The sequence below is a fragment of the Neopsephotus bourkii genome, unplaced genomic scaffold, assembly GCF_033783945.1.
Source record: "Neopsephotus bourkii isolate Nb327-2 ecotype Australia unplaced genomic scaffold, CSIRO-AGI_Nbou_v1 NB_994, whole genome shotgun sequence".
Taxonomy (NCBI): Eukaryota; Metazoa; Chordata; class Aves; order Psittaciformes; family Psittacidae; genus Neopsephotus; species Neopsephotus bourkii.
In genome coordinates this window covers 4061034-4087698 of record NW_026901486.1, presented here as the reverse complement: position 1 = coordinate 4087698, position 26665 = coordinate 4061034, and the positions used below count along the sequence as shown (strand labels likewise).

Below are 26665 nucleotides of genomic sequence, written 5' to 3'. Positions count from 1 at the left end.
AGAAGTTTTACCTATGACTAAAAAAGCTGTCTGGGAGAGAGCACTGTTACAGTTGATAAATCTTGCACTGGCAATGTTGTTTATTTTAAATCCCGTTTGAAATGCAGCATCTTTGCATTCTTCTGAAAACCCAGGCCAGAGTGGTAATGAGTTTGAATAAGCCAGTTTTCTGTGTAGAGTTTCTTATGGTGGATCTCTTTAGCAAGATGCTGCTTTAACAGCATCTTTGTACTTCTCTTACCCAAACCCTGTAATTTTCCTCTTGCCATGGTTCATGTATGCAGTCTTTGTCTTTCCCCAGCTATTGCATCTGATCCATTCCATAGCCTGTGGAGTAGTCGTTTGTTCTTTTTTGCAGATTGGAACCCAGAATTGACTACAGCCTTGTGAACTATAAGACTAATAGCTTAGGAAAGACAGGTTGACAGGTTAGCACTGGGATTTCCAGTTACAGCCTACACAAATAACAGTAGGATGAATGTATCAGTTATTGAAGTAGCTTTAGAAATTCTGGTTTTTTTTGAGAAGTCCAACATGTAGCTTCAGAAATTCTGTTTTTTTTTGAGAAGTCCAACATGCAAAGCACAGCACTATGCTCTGCAGTTTGAGGTTTGAAAAGCTGAGGAAGGATTCAAGATGATGTCTTCCAATGGAGTGGATAGCTGCAGAAGCTGCCAGTGTGCGGAGTGGAAGTTGTTGCCATTGATTTCAAATTCAGTAGTTTTCAAAGCTCAGGATTTTTTTCTGATTGAAGGTATCATTTAGGGCGCAGGGCTAGTCTTACTAGTCAAGTTCCTTATGTTAATCAGCCAACCTCAGGTTGCCCACCTCCACTGGCACAAAAGAAGAGCGCTTCTGCAAATCCATGTGGTGTATGAAAAATAACTCCCCCTACTGAGGAATTCAAAAGGTTGACAGCAGATGAGGATTTCTAGCTCATGTTCTAGCATGTATCCAGCTGGGCACTACTACTGCTGTAGTCCAGTCAAGGCCACTTCTTTTGGTGGTGCCTGGGTAGATTGTTCCTGGTAGAGGGATTTGCATGTAGTTGTATTATTTGTTCCTTGAGACAAAGTTCTGAAGCCTTGGGAATGCTTTCAGGGTTGATGGGTGGTTGGTTATTTTTCTCCCTCTTTAGCCTTTTCTTTTAAAATAGGGAGAAAATACCAAAAGGATTGTATTTTAAAACCCACTTGACTTACAAGATTAGGGTTAGAAAGACAAGAAATAGAGTTCTAAATTAAAGCTCTTTTTTTAGTCTGCTTTAAATGTAGCTTCTGGGGTCATTCCTTCAAATATAGTCCTTAACTAAGTAACTGTGTGCTATTACCCTTATAATAAGACATGTTCTGGATTTGGTTTAAATTGTTCTAAAATTGAGTGTGTATCCACCCCCTTCACTTGAAATAATTGTAAGAAGCCATTATTCTCAAAAGTTTTCCTCCCAGCCATATCAGAACTAGAAATGTTGTAACCAAAGGAGGTTAACCTGTTCGTCATTGTGTTTCTTGTTAGAGTATCCAAAAAGAAACACCAGAGGTACTGCAAAAAGCAGGATGGGAAGTAGTTTGTTTTTCGGCTCTTTTTCTTTCTTATTTACATGGAGTTATACTTCTCTTACCCAAACCCCCTATAATTTTCCTCTTGCCATTGCTCATGTATGCAGTCTTTGTCTTTCCTCAGCTCTTGCAGCTGATCGTTTATATGGCCTTTGAAGTAGTTTTGTTCTTTTTTGCAAATTGGAACCCAGAATTGACTACAGCCTTGTGAACTATAAGACTAATAGCTTAGGAAAGACAGGTTGACAGGTTAGCACTGGGATTTCCAGTTACAGCCTGCATGAGTAACAGTGGGTTGAATGTATCAGTTACTAAAGTAGCTTTAGAAATTCTGGGCAGACAATAACATAGATTTGCTTGAAAAAATTTTGGGTTTGTTTTATTTGTTACTTACTTTAAAGTATGAAAAAAATCCAAATGGAAAACCTGAAATACCATAGATTGAATAAAAAATGTTATTTTACACTGAGCATAAGTTGGCCATTGTGCTAAATTCTTTATGAACAGAGATGGAAGCCAAGGGAGTTCATGATTATGTTTTTTGAGAAATACTGTAAGAACTAGAATATTCCAAATGCACACACATATCTATACGGAAGTTTATGTATGTGATAACAGCTATGCTTGTATTTATTTTTATCTTTGTTGTTCAAAGTGTGTGACATTTTAAGTAATGGATGTGAGAAATACATTAAAGCCAGCTAGTGCAAATGAGCTGATGTCACTGAAGTCCAAGGAACTGCACTGGTTTATAATTTGTGGGCAGTCTCTCATCAACTTTTTAATGGCTATAGCTGATATTTAAGACTTGGACCACTCTTCATTTGTAAGAACTTTCAGCAGGTTTATAATTGCAGTGGTGTTCTACGTAAGTAGGAAGGTGTGAAATCATAGAAAACCTTTTGCAAAGTTTTCACATTTCCCTACTTTCCAAGGGCTCTCACCAGATACTGTATAGCATATACGACATTTTCCTGTCTCAAAATGTATCCTTCTAGTTTTACGAAATGGGTAAGCCTCTGCATCAGAATAGTACCATTTTCAATACATGGGATTTCAATTCACTATGAAGTGGATTCACAAACTTTGAATTCGCACTACAGCAGGAAGGTGTTAACTGTTTTGTTGCAAATAGTTGTCTTACTTACGTGCATACACTTGTGTAGTTTGGAGATTTCCAGAGCAAGTAAATGGCAATCACTGATGTCACAGGTACTTGTATAACAAATGCTGTAAGGTTAGTCACTCAATTATGTGTTAACACTTTCCTACTAAATATTTGTTGTATCGTTCATACAGCTTCTAAGTGTTGGCTCTTAGACTTGGTTGGGATGATTTTGTCTTGCTGGAACTTGAGCTCTCTCAGTTTAAAAGTACCACTTCTAAAATCTATACCTGATAATTAGTTGCAGTCAAAGACCTTTCCTGAAACCAGAGACTTATAGAGTGGTCTTACTTTCCTTTTAAATTTGGTGAGAAAATTGCATCATATACATTGGAATAGCTATGTTGGGTTTTTCTCCTTTGCAAGTAGTGACTACCTGTTGATTTTGATCTAAGGTTTCTAAAGGCAAAGGAACAAAACCAAACCACTTTTTGAAAAGTTTATTACTCTTTTGGAAACATTATTTCTTTGTATTCGTTCAATACAGTGAGCTTTTAAATTCTTTTTATCTGCCACTGCTTTATATTTAATGCATGCTTACGATACTCTGAGGATTTGTTTGCGAGTAATGAGAAATTCTTTCAGAGTCTCTCATGCATTCTGCATTCAGTTCAGAGCAAATTTCAGGCTTAATGAACCAAATGCTTCTAGACAGTTTTGGAAAGAAATATTTGAGTGGTCGCTATTGAGTATTTTTGAGCACAAGTGTAAAATATTTACATTTAGACCAACTTTGAATCAATTCACCTTGGTTGTTTGGTTTGGACTTTGATGTTTTCACTGATTTTTGCATGAGTGTCAATGACCAATGCATAGAGCATCAAGCCTATGTTATCACACGATTTCACCTAAAGTGACTGGCCACTTCTGAAAATGTTAGTGATAACCTTAACCTTTCTGTTCCACAGTCCTGTTTTCTATTGGTATGGATACTACTGCTTAACCTGGATCACAACTGTCCTTTGGAATTTAAAAGCTGCAAAGCAGATTGGTTTCACAAGTGAAAGATGGTATTGTGTACAATTACCCCATTGGCTTTTGTTTGCCTGTACATATTTGACTAAATTTCACAGTCAAGCCAGGCAAGGATCTAGAGATATATCTTTAAAGTGTTGAAAGAGTCTTGCTATTCTTCTAATATGACAGATAGAGGACAATTTTAAAATTGCTAGGTAGATGCTGGCTGAGTTAGGTAAAAAGCTATTTCATTGTAACTGCCAAAGGGTATCTGTTCCTTCACGTTTCCTGTTGGAATCAAACTTTGACGTAACTTGTTTCTTCATACTCACCTTCAGATGTGTTAACTTTGCAATGTTTAGAAAAATACATGGTCAGCATTTTTTTATGTAATAAACATTTGACAATGTTCATGCTTGTTTTGGTCTTATCTCCTCTTAACCTAATTCCTTGGGTAACTCAGAAGTTTAGAGAATGAAGACTTATCTCTAGTTAGTTACTAAGGCTGTTTGTATTCTGCAGTGATACTTGATTCTTCTAATAAAGGTAGTGAAACATTCCAGATATGAGTGTAATCTGACATTAATGAAGTGCTTCCTATACATCTTATATCAGCTGAGAATTTTGAACTAAATTATGCATGTTAGATAAGCAGAATAGGAAAGGTATTCCTTATAGAACTAAAAAAATAACTTGTTTGAAAGAGTAACTTGGGGAAAAGGTAAGATGAACTCTGTAGATCAAAACTCAGGTTTGTTTTCTATAATATCAATTTCAAATCACAAGAATATTTAATATTTGTATAGATGCAGTCACTGCTGTTTGGGATGCCCTGGTATAAGGAAAGCTGTCTCTTTTGCCACTTATTTGAAACAATTGCAAAGTTTCTTCTCTTACAGTGCTTCTAATTGCCTCTACAATAATTTTCTGGCCACATGCTTTAACATTAAGGATGTATTTTAAAGTAAAGAACAGATGGTCATTAGTCATTCTTTGAGAGTAATTTTTTGTCTAAATCTGATTTGGTCCTGTTGGTAAAGGCAGAGTACTTGATTCCAGCTCTATAGTGATTCTTAGGTTCAGTTTTAAATCATCCTAGAGCGTTTGCTTTTGTCTTTGCAATGGCATAAGCAATCCTGAATACAAAATATCCTCCTTTTTTGATCTCTTGTATATGGACATTACTTATGACTGTGCATATGAAAGTACGTTGTAAATGTGAGTGTGCCTACTTGCTGACCTTCCATTCCACAGTGCTGAAGCAATGTGTATGTGCTCTATACTAGGGATTTTTAGGTCAAAAAGTTCCATTCAGTCATGTTATGTGACATGAGCAGTCCTACTGACACACCACAAAATCTAATGCGGAAAAGTCTGGAACAGGAGTAGACAGAAACACGTTCTCTGGAGGCAGTAGGAGGTAGGTAAAACTGCATTCCTTCCAGTTGGAGGAGGCTTGGAAGGGCAACCACTATATTAAAACTGGTCAGAGCTTAGAGTTGTGGAATGAGCCTTTCTCCTGTTCTGCAGAACAGAAAAGGACTAAGTAGTTTAGATACTTAAGAAGCACTCTTCACAGCTCTCTGCCCACTTAACACCTTGCTTTGAAATATTTCTTCAACTGTGATTTGGAGGGAAGAGTCATCTTTGAATCAGTGCCCCAGCTTTCCCCTGCACTAAGGTTTTTGCTTGTTGGGTGTTTCAGAAAGACCATTCTGTTAGGGATGTAGAATTACAGACACAGACTGAATTTGTCTCTGCTGTGAGGTCCATGCTTACTTTGGAGAGCAGTTTGTAGTGCAAATGTGTATATCATTGTAAGATCCATTATTTTAAATACAAGGGGGAAAAAAGTAAGCCTTATTTGGCTGTGTTGCGAGCAAACTTTATTTGTATATGTGAGCGTTTGGGTGAATAGGCAATCATCTGACTACATACCATCGCAAATCAGGAATTGCTTCCTGGCTCTTAGTACCTTCCATTTTACTCCTTCATAAGCCATGTTCTTACATGACCTTTTCATTGTCTTGAACACAGCTTTCTACACAGACAGGCTTACTATTATATATATTATATATCCCCTATGGAAAAGCAAAGGGAAAAACTGAAAGAGAGAATTCTCACTTGGCTCTCAGCACCTTTAATAAACCTCATCAGTCATGGTGCTGAAGGAACTGTAAACAGAACTAGCATCTTTTTACAAGATTTTGCTTTTGTTATTAGCAATAGATAATGTTAACAAAATGAGTCGCTTGCAGACCTGCTCTTTACTGTGTCTCTGAAAGAACTGGAAGCCAGTTAATATACTTATGCTGCACATCTTCCATTGATATTTCTATCAATAACTAATTTCCAGTATTTATTTCTTTTCAGTTCTGTTTTTCCTAGTGCTTTTAAGATTGTATGTTCTAATAATTTCATTTTTACATTTTAAAGGATTGTCTGCATAGACTGCACATTGAACTCCAAAACTGTATCCCATAAATAAGTACAGATGTTACCTGTGTGTTTTATCACAGTATCACAGTATGCTACAGATTGGAAGGGACCTCAAAAGGTCATCTAGTCCAATCCCCCTGCTGGCGCAGGAACACCTAGATATCCCTCAGTAACTGTTCATGTATGCTGCCGTAGAGATGGGATCTGCAAGGTACTGAATGTTTTGGCACCTAATAAGAGCAGATTGAACTCGGAATGTGTTAGAAACTGCTTCCTTCATTATGCACGCTATTTATGCAGTCAGTAACTTATTTTTAACACAGTAGTTGTCTGCATAGTAAACTGGAGCCTGGAGTTTTGGCCAGCCAAAGTGCAATTACAAGTAAATTTTTTTGGTAATTATTAGCAAGATTCATTTTTTCCAGTATGTGGGGAAAATGGTTTAGTGTTCCTCAGTTTCTGACTGTAGTAGAGTAAAAAGGCACATCTCCTTTGGTCAACGCAGTGAATCCTTAGGGCTTCAGTGTAATTACATCCTGTGCTTTACTCCCGCTTAAGGGTTTTTCCATCAGCAAAGAGCTACTTTTTCCTAAGTTAACTAAAAATAACTAACTAACTAAATAAAAATAATCTTGATTTACAAATGGTTTAGGTAATTCCTGATATTTGAAGCAACTGGATTCCTACCAAAGCTTCCCTGGGGTCTCGGTTCTTTCAGGCTTCCTCTCCATAAAGGGGGAGGAGGAATAAGGGGTGGAAATTGCTGGTAACTGTGCATTTGGTTTTTAAAAGAAAATTTAAATCTGTAGGAGACATTTGGTGACACGTTTTCATCTCTTTGGAGCAGATGAGCCACTCTTTTACAATAGTTTGACATTTCAGTAATTCCTACAGTTAGGTATATAAGGAGACTAATCTACCTCTCTACTGTGTCTATTATATTTTATCACTGTTCTTTCCGTTTTTCTTTATGTAAGGCTATATTTAGATTCTATTCTCACTCTTTCAAGGTAACATAATTCAGAAATCCTTTTTTTCAAATTAGCTTCCACACTAATAAATTTCGAAGTTGACTTCAGAACTGACCTTCACATTTTTAGGTCATTTCTCCCCTTTCAGGTTTTTGGTGGAGTTATGGTCTCAGGGCTGAGCTTTTAGAAGTTAACGTGAAGAATGATGCAGCACTTTGTGATAGCTAAGGAAAATGCAATAAAATACAGACAAGTGATTTTCTGCTTGAAAGTTGTTTTGCAGCTATGCCACGGAGTGAAAATCAAACCTGATGGTGATCAGTTGCATGTTGATTAACTTCAACAAGAATTTCCAGCAATTAGCTCCAGTTTGCTATAGAGCCTTTCCTGAGTCATAAACCCCTTAGGATTTGCTGAACATCCTGAACAACTGCGCCAAGATTTACATTACTTTTCTTCACCTTTTTTTTTTTTCCTCTGACAGCAGTTTAATGACAAGTTCTTGTTCATCCGATGACATCGATCAGGAAGAAATCCAGCTCGCTTTGCAGGCTGCTAAAATTGCCACACGAGAAAAGATCAGATCCAGATTTCATGGCAGTAATGATCTTATTCACCGCCTTTTTGTCTGTATCTCAGGTATGAGAGTTGCCTTTTGTTCTGAATATGAAAACTATTAATCTTTCTTTGCTGCATGTAAAGTTATGATAGAATGCACTAGAGATGCATTACCTTGCAGGAAAACTGTTTTAGGGCCTTACTTGCAGGCTGCTCTAGAAGGATCTGTTGCCTGATGGGAACGTGCATAATTGAGATGCAGACATCTTAAACCTGTAGTGATGAAGAGTTAGGGCATGCAACAGGTTTGACTTTGAAGTGCTTTCTTTTTCTTGGTGATGCCCTATGTGTTCAAGGGAAGAAATTTGATGTAGCAGTTGTATTTTGATGGAAAAAGAATCTCTCAGGGTTTCCTAGCAAAATACAAGGAAGATATGTATCAAATTGTAATTAGTATGAATGCCAGAATGTAACTTTGCCATTGGGAAAAATTAGGTTAAATGCTTAATTTTTATTCATAACGTGAGCAAATTATCCTCTCAAAAATAAATAGAAGGCCGTTACTGATAGCAGCAGGCAAATTTAAATACTTTTTTTAAGGCTGGTGTAACAGTCTACTAATGGTTTATCTATTTTCTCAAACTCCTAAGGTGTTGCTGACCAGCTGCAGACAAACTATGCTAGTGATCTGAGAAGTATCTTAAAGACCTTGTTTGAAGTTATGGCGACCAAACCTGAAACGGAAGACAAGGAAAAGCAAAAGAAAGGTAAAGACATATAAAGATTTGCTTTCTGTAGTGAATTTTTGGTTAAAGTTAGCAGACAAACCTCTGATCCAACCCAACTCTGCAGTCGGATAATGCACAACATGAATGATAGTCCTCTATTATTTGTGGTTGAAACTTCCACATTTTTATGGTAGCAGGATGCCATGATGTGAAAAGAGACTGGAATTTTTTATTGGCAGGAAAAAAACAGGGTTAGAATTGTTAAAGAGAGCATCAAAGAGCTCCTGAACATTCAAATGAGAGTAATAAAAAACCTGGAGCTGTAAAAAATTATCACTAGGAGATATATGTTAGTCAATAGTACTTGCTTGGATTAATTTCTAATGGATGAACTATTACATTAAAATTAAAGGTGTTGACAAAGGTTAGCATAAACAAAATGACAGCATAAATAAAAGTCAGGGACTCTTGTCGTTCCTCTGGGGATGAAGTTTCTCTTTGGGATATGCATGTGTGTGATTCACATAGGGAATCTCTAGTTAGTTCTTATAATCTATTCTTTATAAGGGATCCAAGTTAAGAATTGGGAAATAAAATACAGGGTGCAGCTAAACTGCTAGAATTAAGAGGACTGCATGTCCTGTAATAACAGCATCATTCATTTCTGTTGTCATTCCAAAGAAATATAGCAGAGACTTTTATATCGCTCTCTGTCAGTGTAAAAAAAAAAAAAGGCAAGATGTCTAAGAAGGTGCATATAGGTGCTACTATAATCTAATCCAAGTGTCCTAACATGAATGCTTTGAGTGCAAATTGGAAAAAGAAGAATTCAAATACCTCTTGGTTTGTTTTACAGTTAATCAGGGTTTAAGGAGTGCCGCGTTGGAAGATTGTGCTTTATGTCAAGAAAGTATTTCATCCTCAGAACTTGCAGCAAAAGCCAGAGATGGGGATTTTGAAGGTACTTTCTTTTTTTCTGAGAAATAAAATGAGGCAAGTGATGTGTATATATATGTGTGTATATATATATATATTAAAATATATAAAATCATTGAAATGAGAAGGAAACTCTTTCAGTGTTTGGAAAGTGGCTATAAAATGTTGTCATGGTATGGTTTAGAGACAAAGTCAAATGATAAACTCGAGCATGTTTTTTTCAGGTTTTTTCAAACAGCCTCGTGAAACTGATCTGCAAACTGTCATACCCACTACAAATTCCTTTTTATCAGTAGAGGAAAGTTCTGTATAGAAAAGGTTTCAGTACAGTGTATGGTATTACATCTGACAAGTTTGAGGTCTGTGTAAAATGCAAAACCTTAGGAAAGGTCTTCTCAGCCAAATCTAAAGAGATCTTTGTATCCTTTGCTATATGTGGATTTTTTTTTCCCCATGGTAAAAGTACCTCTTGTCTTTCCTTCACTTTGTGTTTGATCAAAATATTTGGGCTACTGTTTTCATATTCTTCACCATATTACTTCAATGAAAACGTTAGTTTTAGGTAAGTTAGCTGAGGCTACTCCAGTCTCACTGCATACATGTTAAAAGTAAAGCCCATATGTAAGTCTCCAAGTTTTGATTGAGATGCAAGCAGTTCTGAGAGCTCAAAGGTTTTGTTTCTCTGGTTTTTAATCTGAGCTGTTGCAGGAGTGCTTAAAAGTCAGTTATGGACTATAGCCCTGGTATGGTAAATGTATAAAAAAAATGGGATTAAAATGTATCAGATCACTTGCAGCCAAAGAATAAGAGAAAAAGAAGTAGATGTATGAGGTGAAGCAAACAAAAAAGCAATCAGCTTGGATCTTCAGGACTAAGTGGTAGTTTCAGCACACCAGGAGTCCAATTATCAGAGCTGTGGTATCTCTGTGGTCAAGTGAGAAATACAAGAAAACCATCAACTGTGAAACTGTATCTGATCTTCCCAGAAATTCAAGTGTGCAGTAATTTCCCTGTACTTTAAAACGTTGATCTACTGTTGTCTATTTGTCCACAAATGCTATTGTTCTTCCAGTGAGAGGTTTTGAATGCAGGATAACTGAGGACTGAGTGGTAAACAGTCTCTGCCTGTAAGCAGGGGATGGGAGGGTGACCCACAGAAATGCTGGTTCATGTCATTTGTAATAAAGATCAGAAATCATGGGGCAGGAGAAGCTCTTCAAGATTAGGTTTTAGAGTAATGCTACATAACTTATTTTGTGCTAATATAAACCCCATGGTTTGCTTGCTCACCCTTTTTCTGAAGCTGCAGGCTAAAGGATCTCTAATCTCTTTTGAACAGCAGGGCTAATTCATGTATAATGCAGTGTAGAAATATCCTCTCTTCTGGAGGAAGATGATTTGGTGGCAGATAAAGAGCTATTCAGTAGTCATTTTAATTGATTTTTCCCTTGTGCCATAATTCAGAATGTCACAGAAGGTACGGTAAAGAACAGATCTTTAAGCAAAATCCCTACCATGTATAGACTGTATTGGAAAAGAACTCAAGAGATTATTAATTCTCTACCATTCAGTTCATATTCTTTTGTTTTGGATCGATGCCTGGTGCTGTCAGTGTTTGACTTGCAGAACTTGAAAGCAAGGTGTTCTGAACTGCAGGATGCTGAACAACTTTCTCACAGTGGATGTGCGTTTTGTCAAGGCAGTCTTCACTTCCCTGACATCTTATTCAGCTCTTCATGGTATCTGCTATTGGCATGGGGAAGGTTTTATGTTTGGAGAAGCGTAGCCTATGGCTTAGGATGTTGTCTATTGAAATAAAGTACAACAGTCTGGATGCTTCAGGGGTGTTATGGCCACACAGGAGTGTGGTAAAGGGCAGTAGAGTTACAAGGGTCCCTGCAGTGCACAGACAGTGTGTATCAGTTATGACCCTAAGCAAATGGTGAAACCCAACCTGCAGTATTAATAGCATATGCAGGTAACTACACCAAATCCAGCCCCCTGCCTGCATGTCTTTCATGCATGCCTGCGTGATGGAAAGCAGAGCCTTGTGGCATAACCAAGTCCCTTTTGAATAAGTAGACATGGGTGCCAGAACAAGCTTGGCTGCCTTGGCACAATGTTTTCCCATGCTGTAACACAGCCTCTAAACAAAGCCATTTAGCCAGTGCTCGTGCAGGTCCTCTGCTTTTGATATATGGGCCTGATCACTTGGAAGTCTGGATCAATCTCCTTGCAGACTTTCACTAGGAGTCTTACTTGTCTTGTGTGTAAGTAGTTATGCTGTAATTACCTCCTTGGACAAATCAGTACAGCTCCTCTGACCATGTAAACTGACTAGTGTAGTCTTACTACACTAGTAAGACTCTTCCTTGGTGTTAAAATTTGGTGATGGGCAGGAATTTTCAGTGTCACAGACAGGCACAGGGTGCTGGGGACCATGGAGATGAGCTCCACCCTCCAAACCAAAACAAACCATATCAGGTCTACAAAAAGGGGCGTCTGAAGTGGGTCAGTTTGAATTTGTGGAATCTGTAGAAACACCCAGTCTGTCCACTCATGCCCCATGTGCTCCAGGCCCCTGTCCCTTCAGATCACGTTGTCATTGCTGGCAACACTGTACAGACTTTTCCTGCTGAGGTATGCAGTGAAAGCTAACTGTATACATGGTTTTGCTGTCCTTAAGGCAGTCAGTATGAGGCATAAACTTACAGCAGTATTTTAACCTCAGCAGCCATGTGTCTTTTCCCCCTTACATCACCTCCCCACTTCCCTCATTTTTGCTAGTGACTGTGGAAGCAAAAACCCATGATATTGGGTGGTGTTTGGTTTGCAGGTGGAAGATTTCTGGTGGTTAAGGCAATCTTTGCTGCATGAGCATTGTGCCCTATTTCTTGCAGCAAGCCTGATACCTTTTTCCTTCAGACCAAATTTGGGCACAGGCCACTAATGGGAGTATGCAGTTATCACCATAAAAGGAGTCATCTCAAAGTCTGAGTGTTGCTCAAAAATTAACTATCATTTCTGGTACATCATTTCTAGACTTCACATTACTCAGTGACTTCAACTGCAAATAAAACCAATTTAAAGCAAGTGAGCACATCAGTAGCTCCTCTGTTCTGCCATTGTGGTAGAACAGGAGCATGTATCAAACTGAGAAAGTCCAACAAGCAACCTGCCAGGAAAGCATTTTCCATTTATCAAATAAATATCTCTTACCAAAAGTGCTGAATGTTTAGACTGCATACAATAAATGGTAATTAAAAAAGGCAAGCCCAGCAACCTGAAAAAATAAATGGTTTTAAGATTCTATTGAAGGTTCCAGCCTCTACTCAGATTATGAAGATGAATCACTTGGTTTTGTCAGATTTCTCATTCATATTGTACATAAAACCCACCAGCTGGTCTGGGTTGTAAAACCAATATGAATGTTTACTATGAGGCAGCTGACATGGGCAAAGGTATAGGAGTTAAATCTTGTGACCTTCCGAAGGTTGAAATACAATAAACTACAGATAAATTTGCATTCCAAACCAAAAGCATTTTTGAGAGTACAGATGAGCCTGTGATGTATGTGTTCATCTGTGCTGTCCTAGTGCTCTAGGACTTTTTTGAGGAAGCATATTTATTTGTACTTCTGCCATTTATGTGCCTGGTATCGTGTCTCTAACCCCCAGCACAAAACTTGCTTTGTATTTGCCAACAGGTTCCTGTGTATATGCACAGATACATACACACAGAGTAGCTTTTTTTTTGTCTTGATAAGGGGTTTTATGTATTAATTTCTTTATCAATTTGTAAATGTGATCAAGCGTAAGCCCCTGCTCACCATATTTGGGAACACTGTGTTTATCTTTGTGAGCTTGATGATTTTAATAGTGAAATTTGGCAAATTGGGGGTTTGACCATACGTGTGCTTTAGGGTAATTTATTACTTGGGAAGATTCATCTGTTGCGATTGAGGGAAGCTGAATGTTTTTAATGGTCAATGTCATGATGGGCTAAGAAAGTGATTTACATTCGTTGTCTAAGAATAAGCATCAGAAGATTTTTTTGAAAGGAAAACAGAAAGCATTACGAAGCTGTTGGTGCTCTGTGAAAATACTTGCTGTAGCATCTTGGCGCTCTCTGCAACCATGCATTCATCATCACTCCTTATCCCTCTAGCATCCATACAGAACTGCCTTGCTTGCTACCACTGAGTTATAACTCCAGCCATAATGGATTTGCTGTGGCTGCCAGTACAAATACCTGTTTGTGCCAAATGGTGCTAGGATCTGTTTGCTGCACAACAGCATGCTCTTTCTCCTTGATCCCTTTCCATCTCATAATATTCCAGCCCACCCACTTTAGTCTAGCCACAAGTCCTCTCTGCTCTCCAGTCAGCAGCACAAGCATAATTCAGTGATTTATATTCACAAGGCTCAAGCTCTTGTTGCAGTAAGAAGTCACAGGGTCAAAAAAACCCACCCATGCTACTGTATGTGCAGAATCTAATCACAGTGACTCTAGAATTAGCTGTCAACTCTAGCTGAATACTTCAGGGTTTTTTTCCTCCTCTATATGCCAGTGGCTAATCTATTATTGATAATGATGACAAGCAGAGCCTCCTCAATGAAAGAAGTTAAACTGTTGTACAGTTCAGTGGCCAAACCTATTCTGTCCATGTAAGTTTTTACTCTTTCCTTTTTCAGCAGCTCTGCTCACTCTGTGCAAGAGAAGAATCTAGCATCCAGGTTTCCATATTGAGGCAATGTTTTACAATCAGATGGACATACTGAATCATGCATGTAAACTTATTAAATTTTGATCATGTTTTAGGTTGTATTGCATTAATTTGATCTGACTTACTTTTTAAGAACTTTATCAGGGTACTGTACTTTTACTGTAAAGCACAGGTTTATTCAGCTCCACAATGACATAACTGGGATTTTGATCAGATTTGAATTAGTCTGTCCTGAAAATACATATATTGACTGTTCTTCTGGTGTATAGGATGTAGGTCTACATTATCAGCTTGCTTCTAGTTTATATCGGTTTGTAGCTCTTACAGAGAAAAACCCCTAGTAATGTTTGTATGGAAGATCCAAGTCTCCAGTCCGTCTGATTTGAAGTAAAGATTTGAACCATATCCCAGTGGAAGGCAGTGGTTTCTATCTCAGTTGTGCCATTTTACATCAATAATTATTTTGGCCAAAGAATGAGCTGCTCATCATGTATTTGTACAGACCTGGCATAGGATGTTGCCATTCAAGGTTGTATTGAATCAGAGCAGATACTTGAGCTCAATTCTGCAGAGCTCCATACTTTGGTGAAACCTGCCTAGATTTGCACAGAAGCTCCATGCTAAGAAAGCTGTCTGGTAAAAGCTATACTTGAAGCTATTAAGTCTGTGCCTGTTTTCTTCCTCACCCTTGAAATTTTCATCAAGCAATATTTCTGAAGCAGAAAATTTATTTCTATTGAAAAACTTGAAGCGAGCTGTACTCAACAGTGAATCTACCGAGCAGGGGTAGATTACTTTGCTACAATTGCCTCCTAGAAACCTTATATGAAAGTCAGAGATTAACCAGAATGACATGCGGAAAATTGTGTGATAAGGGACAAAAAGGTTCATCTATGGTAGCAGTTGAAGTGGGAGGTAAAGTCACATCACCTGAGCTCTCTACTTTCTGTACTTAAAACTGTGAGAATTCCTGCTTTCATCAGAAGAGCTCCGGCAAGCCCATCTGACCTTTTTTGCAGCTATGAGGGTAATGCGCTTTGACGGCTGTAGCAGTGTAAGTTCCACAGGCTGCTGAGCAGCCCTCTTCAGGTTAGTTTGGTAAAAACATAATCAGGGTTATGACTGAAGTGCACTAAAATCTAATGCACATTGATATCGATGCAGGAGGGAATATCTGATCAAAACAAAAGATGCAGAAAGGGTCTTTTCTGTCAGTTGTCTGGCGACAATGCACAAGCTTAGGGCTTTATTGCTGCTCTTCATCAGCAGTCAGTGGTGTGCGTGTTTTCTGATTTGCTTTGTACCAGAGTCTAGATTTGCTACATTAAACTTTCTGCAAGCTCCAACAGCTGGGGAGATTGTTTCCTCCTCACCTGAGTTTGTTTCTCAGCACCACTGAATGAACTTAAGCTTTCTGGTCTAATGTTGTTTCAGTCAACACTATTGATGTACCTGGGTCCAGTCTCTCTTTCTCTTTTGTTCTGGGACACTGAGATGTTCTCCTTGTTTTTCATAGGATTAGATGAAACATCAGTAGGTCTGTTGCACATACTTAAGCAATATTAATTCACATGTGCTTTTGAACAGTTTACAGTGTCTTATGATTTTTTTTATCATGATTATGGGTGTTTTAAGGCTCCAGCATCTTGGATTTATGTGAGATTTTTGACTTTTTAAAGAGAACTTTTTCAGCTAATGAGTCTGCATAGACATGTAAAGGTAAATTGTAAAAAATACAGCATAAAATGAATAAAAAACACTGTAAAATTCCATGCTTTATGAGAGATCATAATGCCAGGTTTTTTTAATAGTTAAGAGTTGGGAATACTGTTTCTCCTTTTAAAATGTGTTTTTGAGTCTTTACATGTTCAATTTTATCTTGTGCCTTTTCCTTTCTCTAAACTTGTCTCTCATTCATTTAAATACTTGCTTCTTTTCCTTTCTCTGACTTTTTTTTCCTGTACATGCTTTTAATGTTTCTTCCTAAAATTTATTTCTGCAGTCTTTCTGTCTCATTAATCCCTTCCCTCCCTCCCTCCTCCTCTTTGATGTTTGTGCAATGGTCTTCATCCTTTTCCCAGCAGACTTCTCTTAACTCACATTGCATGATAAAGCAGTGGGCCAGTTAGCCCACAGACGAGGTTTTCCCTCTATTCCTTGTACAAATCCCTGAAGCACAGGCAGATAGTGCTGTAGAGACTGAATGTTTCCATTTGCTGCTGCATGCAGAGCTAATGGTGCAGCATAGCCCAGAGAAGGACTATAACATAAAAAGCCTGCGGGTGCAATGCTGCTGCCCTGCTTCCAGCATGTCTTCAGGCTCATGCAAAGGGTTTAATTTGTAACTCACTCTGCTCCTTGTGTTGAAGCTTTATCCCTCATGAGACTGCTCTTCAGAGAGTATTTCAAAAACCTGCTCTATAAAAAGCCTGATGACTCAATCATTAATATATGTTAAGTGAGAAGGGCTGCTCCCAAGGTTGAGCGAGATGAGGCTTATGAAGGCGACCAAAGGACGGGATTCTGTTGCCACTGGGGCTCGCACTGGCTCAGAGACTGAGTCATTCAGGGCTTCGTCCTTCTTGCCAATGTGAGCACGCTGGCTTCAGCCAGGATTGTGTTTAATTTCCAAGTGCATACTCTCAAATTGAAGTCTCTGTGTTTGTATTCAATGTAAGGACATTTTCAGTCATGACTGGAAGCAAGGGCATAGGGCTAATGGCCCGAAGTTTCTTATTTTGAATGTTATTTCAAGGCTGCACTGCTGTATGATTTTTGGGCAACACATTTCTCTCCTGATTTCTCTGACACACTTAGTGACTGTAGCTGGGTGATGAGGAGCAAAGCAATTAACGTTTGTACAGCGTTTTGAATGTTAAAAGCTGTTATATAACTAAGTGTTACTATTTGGGGGTGTGCTGCAGTGCAGCAGATCTTGGTGACAGCAATCGGAATGCTAGGAAGGCGCTAAACCCCAGTACCAGCGGGGTACGGGGCTGGTTGTGTAGCCCTGTCGAAGGGCCTTATGTTGTTGACTCACTGTCTGGGGCAACATGTGCCCTTTAGCTCACTCCACTGATGTATTAATTTAGTGAATCAGCCGACATGACACCAACATGGAGGTGGAAAGAGTCCCTTTAATGTGGGAGAACATTCTGTAGAGAGGGTTATGCTGGTTTTATACATTGAGTACCACTAAGTTGTGATTTTTTTTTTTTAAATGCAGTTATAAATACAGTTTGCTGATTAATTCATCTGCCACTCAAGTAATTCTGTAACCATGAACTATGAACTGTGTACTGTAGGTTTATTATGAGTTTATAAGGTTGTTATTTATCAAAATAAATTTGCTGTTTCTCACGGGGTGCAGTTTTTATTTAGCATTGAAGATAAATCCATGCAAGGTCAATTAAACAAATAATTGTTTCAACATAGCACTTCAAGGGCAATAACAGAAGAAAAAATAAAACAAAACCCAAATGGTAAATACCTGAGTAGAAAGATATTTCCTGCTGAGCTCCAGTGTCTTTGTGATGGAGTTGCGTTAGCTTATGATGTGTCTGGACTAATCGGGATCTAAGAGAAGGAGAAATTAAGGTACTGGCTGCTGCAGAAGTTGCAGTTCATATTGACGTGTTGCAGGGCCTGTGTTTTGTGTCTTTTTTGTGAATATTAAAATCAGGAACTAGGTAAAGGTGAACATGGTAGCCCACTTGATAATGCAGTTGATAAAGCATCAGTAGCAAAGTAAGCATCTCGCGAAACCTGCTTCCATCAGCTCTGCATTCATCTGGGAGGGAGACCTGATAGCATAGAGTTTGAATAACTTCCTGATTTTTGGTGTCTCTAAAATTAGTGAGTATCAGTGGGGTAGTTAAATCCCTGAAAAACATAATCATAGCTAAGTAGCCTAACAGCAAGTTTTAAACAGGAATACCATTATCAGCTCAGTTATTGTGTTTTAAATTATATGTGATAACCCAAGGAACTTCCTGGAGGGAGAACATGGAGATGCTTCAAGGCCATCAGATTTGCCATGGTTTCAGATCAGATTCCTGTGAATCAGGAATGCTTTCAAAATCAACATCCTAAACTAGTATTAGGAATAAGATTCACTTAGTATGTAGTAGCTAGTGAGTTTACAGAGAAGGCCAAGACTTGCAAAGGAAAACATCTTAGTTTCTTTGCTCTTTATGCTTTGACTTAATGTGGCAGCCCTGCTCCTCCCTGCTGCTGAAGGGAGCCTTGTGTCCCCACAGAACCTTTTCTCATGAACTGCTCCCAGGGATGAGGTAAAAGCTGCTCTGTGCAATCTCTGAGGTTTTTTTTCACCACATTGGTTATCTCTTTGCACACAGACTTTGGTTTGGTTGCTGTCCCTACAGTTGTGATCTTTATCAGACCAGTTTGTTCATTAAGTGAAAGACTGCTTCTTTGAACTACTCCAGTTTCCAAAATAGTTCAGAGGAGCCTGTAAAAGCTGAGTCAAGATTCAAAGTTCTCTTTGTTTTTATTAATCTGCTTTTTGAACATTTTCTGCATTGAATGCTGGCTCCTTTTTACTCTTAATTTGACAAACATTGCAATATGACAAACACGTGAAAACTGGTTGTGCTTATGTTTGAACAATGTAGTGGATTTTTCATTTAATTATCTTCTCTCTGCCTGTAGCTGTAGCCCTGTTGACCTTTGCATTAACTGCACCATATATTTTGTTGCTTGAGAATATGCTCCCTGAGGCAGGGATTTCGCTTGTCAGGTTTATAAATCAGCAATTGCATGGGTTGCATACTGTAAATAACACTCAGAGAGAAGATGCATATAGGGAACTTGAGTAAATAACATCCAGCAGTTGTGTTTGCTGTGTCCTTGGATTCCTCTTAGATAAAACTTGCTTTGCCCTTCATTAGATTTTTAACAACTTTGTTAGGCAATTGGCTACGTCATCTCTACGCTTGTAATTTTAGACTCTGAGATCATGAGATCATGTCAGCCTGTCGCTAGCAGAAGCATCTCAACAGAAGAGAGCCTAATACCTTCTGCTTTGCCAAAACCAAATCATTTCCCTGCTTGGCTTTAATGAGAGGTTGGAGAGCTCACAGGAGAAATAAACAACTGAAACATGCTGTTTGGGATAATGGTCGAATTCTTTCTCTGCTAAGTCTTGTACACTTGATTTTGTGGTTTTGCTATAGTTACTGGTGACTTCCAGTAAGAGTCCTAATAGTTTAGCAGACAGTAATCAGGCTTCGAGTTCATTATCTGTGGGGTTGCTTGCATAATTGCAGAAAAGCAGTCAGCCTTTCTGTAGGGAGGGCTGAAGTGAAGAGGCTGGGAATGATTTCAGCTCTAAGCTTGTTTTGATGCATTGGGTGCATTGGCAAAAACACCTGTGATCCAGCTCTGCTTTAATAGTCTCTTGTCTTCATACTTCATTTTGCTTATCTCCTTTTCCCTGCCACTTTCATTTGAATAGAATATACTTCATTTTGACTGCAAAGCTGCTGTGTTCTGTTTCAGTGCTTGCTGTGCTTGGCCCAAAGGTGAGAGCCTGGCAGAAAAGGGGGAGTTGAGCCCTCCTGGGTATCCTGATCTCACCCAGCTGTTCACAAAGCACCTTGAGAAGCTCAGATGAAAGCAGCTGCTGTTACATTTTATTCTCCTTAGTCCCTTGAGGATTTGGTAATTGCATGCTTGGTTTTACTCCCTTTTGATTTATGTTCCCTTTTGCTGCTGTGTTTTTGACAGATCCTCCTGACTGGGTTCCAGATGAAGTCTGCAGCTACTGCACTGCGTGCAAGGCTCCTTTCACAGTCATTCGCAGGAAGCACCACTGTCGGAGCTGTGGCAAGGTAATGACTCAGTCAAACAAGTGAGAAAGTCTGCCAAAGAGAACAGCAAATTCATGTGTACAACAAAACTCAGCCCAGCAGAATGTGTGCACTTCCATAGGGTCCTCCAGTCACAAGTGGTTTCATGTCTTGACTGTCAACTGCTCAGGTTATGTTTAGAAATTGGGGAGGAGGTTTTGACTTTTATATAGCAATAAGCGTTTGTCTGCTAAAAATCAGAACTCCCTGTTGAGACCCTGGAACAAACACCCCAGATCCAAAGGCACTCAGCTACTTCTGTAAGCTTTCATGAGCCGCAGCAGCCTCCACTGCGAGGGGTGGTACACAGCTCAGCTGCAGGGATGGTGTGTCCCTTTGCTTTCTTCCTAAGCCTTTGCAGGCTGACTGCGGTGTATAGAGCTGCTGCTTTGTGAGTTTGTGGAGGAGGAAGAGGGAGTGAGGAATTAAAAAGCAGTCATGTGCCTCAGGAAGCCAGAGATCTGCAGTCCTGTTCCGCTTGCTGGCTCCCGCACAGCTTAAAAATGAAGAGGGTGGAGAAGCTGTTTTTGTTAACTTTGGAGTTGGCTTGGAGGAGCAGGAACTCTGGAGATTACACACACATCACAAATATTCTCCTAGTCTTTCTTTAAAACCAAGGGAGAGAGATGCTTCTTTTCATCTCTGGTGGAGCTGCCTTCCCCTGTGAGCTGCAGAGCCAGACATGCCTGCCTTGGCTAATGGCAGTGCTTGGGTACCTGTGTCACAGAGGCTCAGCACAGCCAAATTAATTGGTTATTGGGCTATGAATTGTCTGCAGAGGGCTTTACATCTGCTGTGCTGAGAAGGGTGGTGTTGCCAGTACACAAAAGTCCAGCAGCATCTTCTCTCCCCATCCTTGAAATCCATTTTGTCCCATCCAGCCCTTACAAGGAACTAAAGTGAAATCTCCCTTTTGTTTTTCAGATCTTCTGTTCCCGCTGTTCCTCCCACTCTGCTCCATTACCTCGTTATGGTCAGATGAAGCCTGTCCGTGTTTGCACTCACTGTTACGTGTTCCATGTCACTCCTTTCTATAGTGACAAAGCTGGTATCTGATGTATTAAACCACTGGTGTGTCATGGAGTCTTACACGGACTGATATATTTGACCTAAGCCAAGAATTAACTTGAAAGAGGGATCCCGTGAGGGCATGTAGGCTTTGACATCCATTATTATAAATTTTGTACAGACAGTTTTTATTGCATTTTACTAAGCTGCTAAAGGGAAGTATGAAGCGACTCTAGCTCTAAGGCTAAAGTACAGTCTTCCATGAATTTATAACATTAATGTTACGATGCCATATGCAGAACAAATGCACTGTGTGGAAGGAAATAGGGCTCCAAGAATCGAACAAGCATTGCTGCTTATCTTACACGCTAGGAACAGAGTAGCCAGTTAACCAGTCCATCCCAGCAAATCAGTCCCAAAGCTCGGACACTTCTGTGCTCCCCAGAATACCAGCATGGCTGTGGATGTCAGCGCTCTCCCTCCTGCTGCGGTTTAACTTTCCCATTACTAGATTTTTGCTACCTATGCTAGGATTAAAGGAAAACAATTTCAAGTCCATATTCTATATTTACAAAGGCAAAATCTTCTGTGAATCACATAGGAAGCACTGAAGGTCCTGAAGCAGTATATTTCTGTTGCCTTTCATGTACTGAGCAGAGCAATAACTCCAAGTTGTCTTCTAAAGTTCCATTTTACAACTTCCAGTTCCATATTTTGGGCTTTTGGAAGTATTTGTAATCTGCATAATTTATACTAAATCCCATGAATAAAAGCCTGATGGAGAGCTTTGGTTTCTATATCAGTATTTAAAACTTAACAAACTTCAGTTACCAAATATTCAGGTTACCAAATATTAAAATACATATTTTTGAAAGAGTTTAGCAGCAAAATTCAGTAGATGTGACAAATTATTTCTCCTGTATTGAGCTTTTTTTTTTTAATGGTTCTTAAAAGGCAAATATGTAGTGATATATTCGAAAGGTCTTACAGAACAGTCAGCCAGAGAAGGGTACTTCTTGTCCACATTTGGCAGAGTAACTGTGTAAAATATTGCATACTGTTACTTCACTCATGCTAACAAGTCAGAAGATGTTTGTATTTATTTGAAACACCAGGGATTAGTTTTCATCTCCACTTGAAGGGGAAAGAAATAAGACTCACAGATTCGTGCTATGATCTTGCACAAACTGTTTGCAGTAAGAGCACCCTGAGCACTGAGGTTTCAAAGGCGTTTGGACATGCTTTGAGTTAGCCACATGAAAAGCAAGACCGTGTGTGCTGTGGTTACAGAGGAAGTGAGATCAAGAGCTCTTTGGTGTACCCCCTTTCCTGCCTCGCAGTGGTACACACTGTGTTTCAAAGTGATAAATACAAAAAAGGATGAGGACGTTGTTGGCAGTATGGCGCTCGAGTGGGGCTGTCATTCAAAATGATAAAGCAAAACTGGCCAGTGATGATTTTTCTTTGTTAATTTATTTTTCCGGGGATATTCCCTTTGTTAAGTGGTTTATTATTCAGTGTTAATGAGCCATATAAGGGTACAACAGTTTGGCACTACTGTGGTTTTGAACCAGATAAAACAGCTTCACTTAGTTTATGTGTAATGCACAAGCCTTATGATGCTGTTTGTAGACAATGTCAGCTACGATGTGTTATCCTCACCTTAGTTATATTTTTATTATTATTTCCCTGAAACCCTTCCCATGGATTCCTTGAATTGGAGGGTTGGCATTCACCAGAGTTTGGAAAGGTGCGGAGTTGGGTGATTGATTGGTGGGAGGTGGGTCATGTGGTGCAAGCAATGATACTTATTCAGGCTTAAATCTCAGGCTTCACATTGCAATGATTATTGCAGGTTTATTTTTAGAGAAAAATAAAGAAAAAAATAAACAACAAATTTAACGCTTCTTTTATAGGATAAATAAAATACAACAAACTTCAATTGTGAAATAAATATGCACAAAGAGTTGCTTCTGTGACAAAAGAAAATCTTATTTAATGGACTAAATATTTATTCAAGCTTGTTTTTATTTTGTAAATGCTGTAATTCAGAATCATTTCCATAAATATGATATTTAAAGATCTCAGACACTATAGTTTCTTATGTAAATACAGACTCCTATTTCTCTTACTGAAAAGCACAACGACTATATCAATACTAATATACGTTTGCCTCAAGGAAGGCTTTCATCTTGTAATCTCTTCAGATAATTAAAGTGTCAGGACTTTCTACTTCCACGTGCTGGATTGCTCTTTCATTTCGGGGTCTGTTTACACAGAGTGACAGCTGCCATCCTGTCAAACCAGCTGGCCTTGAGTCCTTCTCACTTTGCACAGTAATATGAAAGAAATGGGTTTGAATCTGAAAATGGAAGTCACCCGTATAGAGAAGGGGCAGTAAATCGGAGCGGGAGCACTAGCCTGTCATTTACTGCCTCGTGCTATCTGTTGCCACTGGCTCCCTTCCCAAAATACCTTGTGTCAGTGGCCCCTTCACATGTGAGGCGTATTTGATCTGCCCCTGTCACATCTGCTTAATCTTTCCTGTGGGGAATACAAATCTGCAGTCAAAATAGCTGCACAGTTATTTGTATGAAGCATAAATGCCCAGTGCTGAGTTTTTCTGCTCCTTGTGTGAGACACAACTGTTGCAGGTTTTACAATTAACTTTATTTCCTAGAGGACTTAATGCACGGCTTTGGGATGCCATTTCACTGAAGAAAAACCACGTTACAGCTCTGAGAGGTTAGAGTCTCAGCTTTGGTGGTGCAACAACAGGAGGATTCTATGGGAAGCCTGCACGCCTGTTTAAAGTTGCATTTGAATTAATATACATAATGTTTATGGGAAATAGTCCTGCCTTAAGGTGTGCATAAATAAATGAACAGTAGAAATTTATCCTAAAGGGACTTTTAAAATTAAATTTATATCACATCAGAGTTGGGGAAGGAGGGGTTTCTTTTCTCCAAACTACAACAGTGCCTTCCACAGCAGTTGTCCTGTTTGGGATATGACAACAGGAGCCATATGGGATATATAGGTAAGATCAGCATCGCCAAAGGTTGCAGTAATTCACCTGGTATTGGAGCCTCCTGCGTGACCCCTCTGAATCAAGGCTGTTTCCAGGGAAAAACAAAATCACAGTGAGCTCTGAAGTGATCCTTTCTAGATCTGTGCAAGTCACACAGTGTTTCCTGCTCTCTCCAGGTCGGTAAAGGCAGATGGGATATATGGGCTCCCTCTGCAATGAAAGGGACACCAATAAAAACATCCCCTCTGATCCAGGCTATACCCCTGTCCAGAAAACTCAGAAATACTTAAAAGCTGTCACATAGCAGCTCTGTATGGAGGAACCTGGAAGGAAGCAATGGGTGAGGAAAATGACCTTTGTGTTGCTTAACCCGGGAGGTTACAAAACAGGGTTTTGTATGTGTGTGTGTGGTTGTGCCTGTGAATAGTGGGGGGATATGAAAAGTAGGGCTGTGGAAGCGGGAGAGCTGACTGTAGGAAAGCTTCAGGTGCAGCCCCATCACAATCCTCCTGGGCACTAGAGGAAACCATCAGACTCCAGCTGAACTCTTGTTGCTCATGCAAAGTCAGAGCTGCTGGGTCTGCATCCTCCAGTTTCCGTGGCAACCCCCGATAGCATCACTCCCCCAGTGCCAAGACTGCAGCACTCCAGCCCTGCACAGCCCTGCACGCAGGGTTCTGCTTTCTGCTTCGTCAGAGGGATTGTGATCACTCAAACATCTTTATTTGTCACAAAGATTTCTGCTGCTCAGTCAGGTGCTTACTGTGAACTCTGTTTTCTGATGATAAAGTTTTACTGAATTCTACTTTAATTACATTGCTTGTCTGGAAGAAATCTCTGTAGGCTTCCTTTTCAGGGTTCTTTAGCTATTTTCTCTTTCACCCTTTACCCCCACCCCGTTACCCAGCTTTCAGTTTCTGCTGTGCATAAACCTGATGTCTTACATGGCCTCCTTGGATATCTTCCAGATAGTGAAATATTAGCCAATTCAAGGAGCTTTCATCCCTATTGCTTTCTGATCTTGCCCTTTGAATTCCCAGGTACAGGCTCCTTTCAAACCCTCATTTGGTGTCCTTGTACCTGCAAGAGCATCCTGCCACAGTGGTCCTTCCTGGCTGCCTGAGCTGCCGTGGGTCTTGCACCAAGGTGTTAGAAGTCCTGCAGTAGTCCTTTACTTAATGGAGAAGAAAGGGTGGATCCTAAATCCTGGGGTTTAATAGTGGTTAGTAACTTACAGATACTGCAAAGACTAATTTGTTTATTTGGCTCTCTTTTCTTTGCTCTAAACCAAAAAAATGGCAAAATATTAGGCCAAAAGGATGACGAGGATAAGACTTGTTATAGCAAATCTGCGAGTGTGAAGTTGATGTTTTAATGAAGTAATTGGTCTCTTTGAAAACAAGCTGTAACTGCATGTGTTAGGAATGCTGGGGCTCATGCATAAAACAAACTGGGCAATTAGTCTTTCATGAACTCATTTCATTTCTTGTTTTCACTAAACATGAAGGCTCTGAAGTGTAAAGTATGATCTTCCCACATGTTTCACTCAAAGGTATGAAGTTGATTTGTCTTCTCAGTTTCTCTCTGCAAAGAACCACCAGCCTGTTAAGTCTGTGACTGAGCTTGTCTGCAGAAGAGAGAATTCTCCTGCATCCAAAGCTGATGCAGCCAACCATGAGGCCTTCAGGCCTCCTGCCTGCTGCTTCCAATGATCCCAAGCATGGGGTAGCTGCAAAGGGTCTGTTGCTTATGTCCAGTTGCTCAGCGATACTGCTATTTGCTCTTTCTCATGAACATGAGATGCCTGACACAGCCCATGATGTGAGGGATCATGGTGCCTCGGAATGGCAGAACCAGCCAGCATTTAGCTCTAAGTACCTTAGATATTGCAGAGATTTATTTTCTGCAAACAGCCCCATGCCAGGTACTAAACTCATGTCTTACTCTAGAAAGACTTAATCTATTTTTGCACTTTCACATAGCTGTTCACAGAGCAGTAAAACATTATTAGCACCATGACTTTTATTCACTGAGTTAATAATGAAGAAGAAATAAAACAGCAGCAGGGAGGGTGCTGAGGTAAGTGTTTTCTAGGTAATATTTGAGCAGTGGCCAGCTTTCAGGTTTTTAGCTGGAATTAGGTTGCGGTACCAATGGGCTGGTCAGTACTGGGGGAAGATGGTGAGAAGAAATAGTCCTGAACAGCATTTGTGCTGGCTTCTCTCTGATGTCCTGTAAAACATCAGTCTTCAAAGATGTCTGAAAATGATGCTCAAGTGCCTCAGCCTTTTAAAGCTGTTTGGAGAAAGCCATCCCTCAGGGTTGGGATGGTGGCCTCACCATGGGCTGTCCCAGACATAGATCCTCAGTCCTGAGAAGTTGCCTGTCAGAGCGTGAAGAGCAGCGAGACTGAGCTTTATCAGCAAGGGATGTGCACCATAGTATTTCCCTTTGTGTTTGGGGAACATCTGAGATCACGTTTTGAGGCATTTGACAGATAATTGTTTTTTCTGTCCATGACCATTTGTGATTGATGCTTCATTAGCACACAATGTTTATTGTGCAGCAGTAAAACCTACCGGTATGGGGTTATTTTGGTCTTGCTTCTTTAAATTCATTCCACTTTCTTTGGCTTATCTGCAGAAAGCTGGAAATTAATACTGGCTATAAACAGAAAAATAATCGCTTTTGCAAGTTATATTTATGAAGGGAACTAC

General features: G+C 39.6%; 1 protein-coding gene across 4 annotated transcripts in view; it reads left to right on the top strand.

Moving 5' to 3' along the window:
• Window positions 1-23155, top strand: part of ZFYVE28 (zinc finger FYVE-type containing 28) — a 150350-nt gene extending 127195 nt beyond the window's left edge. For 2 of the 4 annotated variants that reach the window (XM_061359833.1, XM_061359835.1), the window contains 5 exons: window positions 7579-7730; window positions 8300-8416; window positions 9234-9338; window positions 19788-19891; window positions 20834-23155. In XM_061359833.1, the coding sequence (XP_061215817.1) occupies window positions 7579-7730; window positions 8300-8416; window positions 9234-9338; window positions 19788-19891; window positions 20834-20965 (610 nt within the window). In that variant the 3' untranslated portion in view covers window positions 20966-23155. Of the gene's footprint in view, window positions 1-7575; window positions 7731-8299; window positions 8417-9233; window positions 9339-19787; window positions 19892-20833 lie in introns of all 4 variants that reach the window. The other 2 variants (XM_061359834.1, XM_061359832.1) reach the window with 1 other exon arrangement.
• The last annotated feature ends 3510 nt before the right edge of the window (window positions 23156-26665 follow it).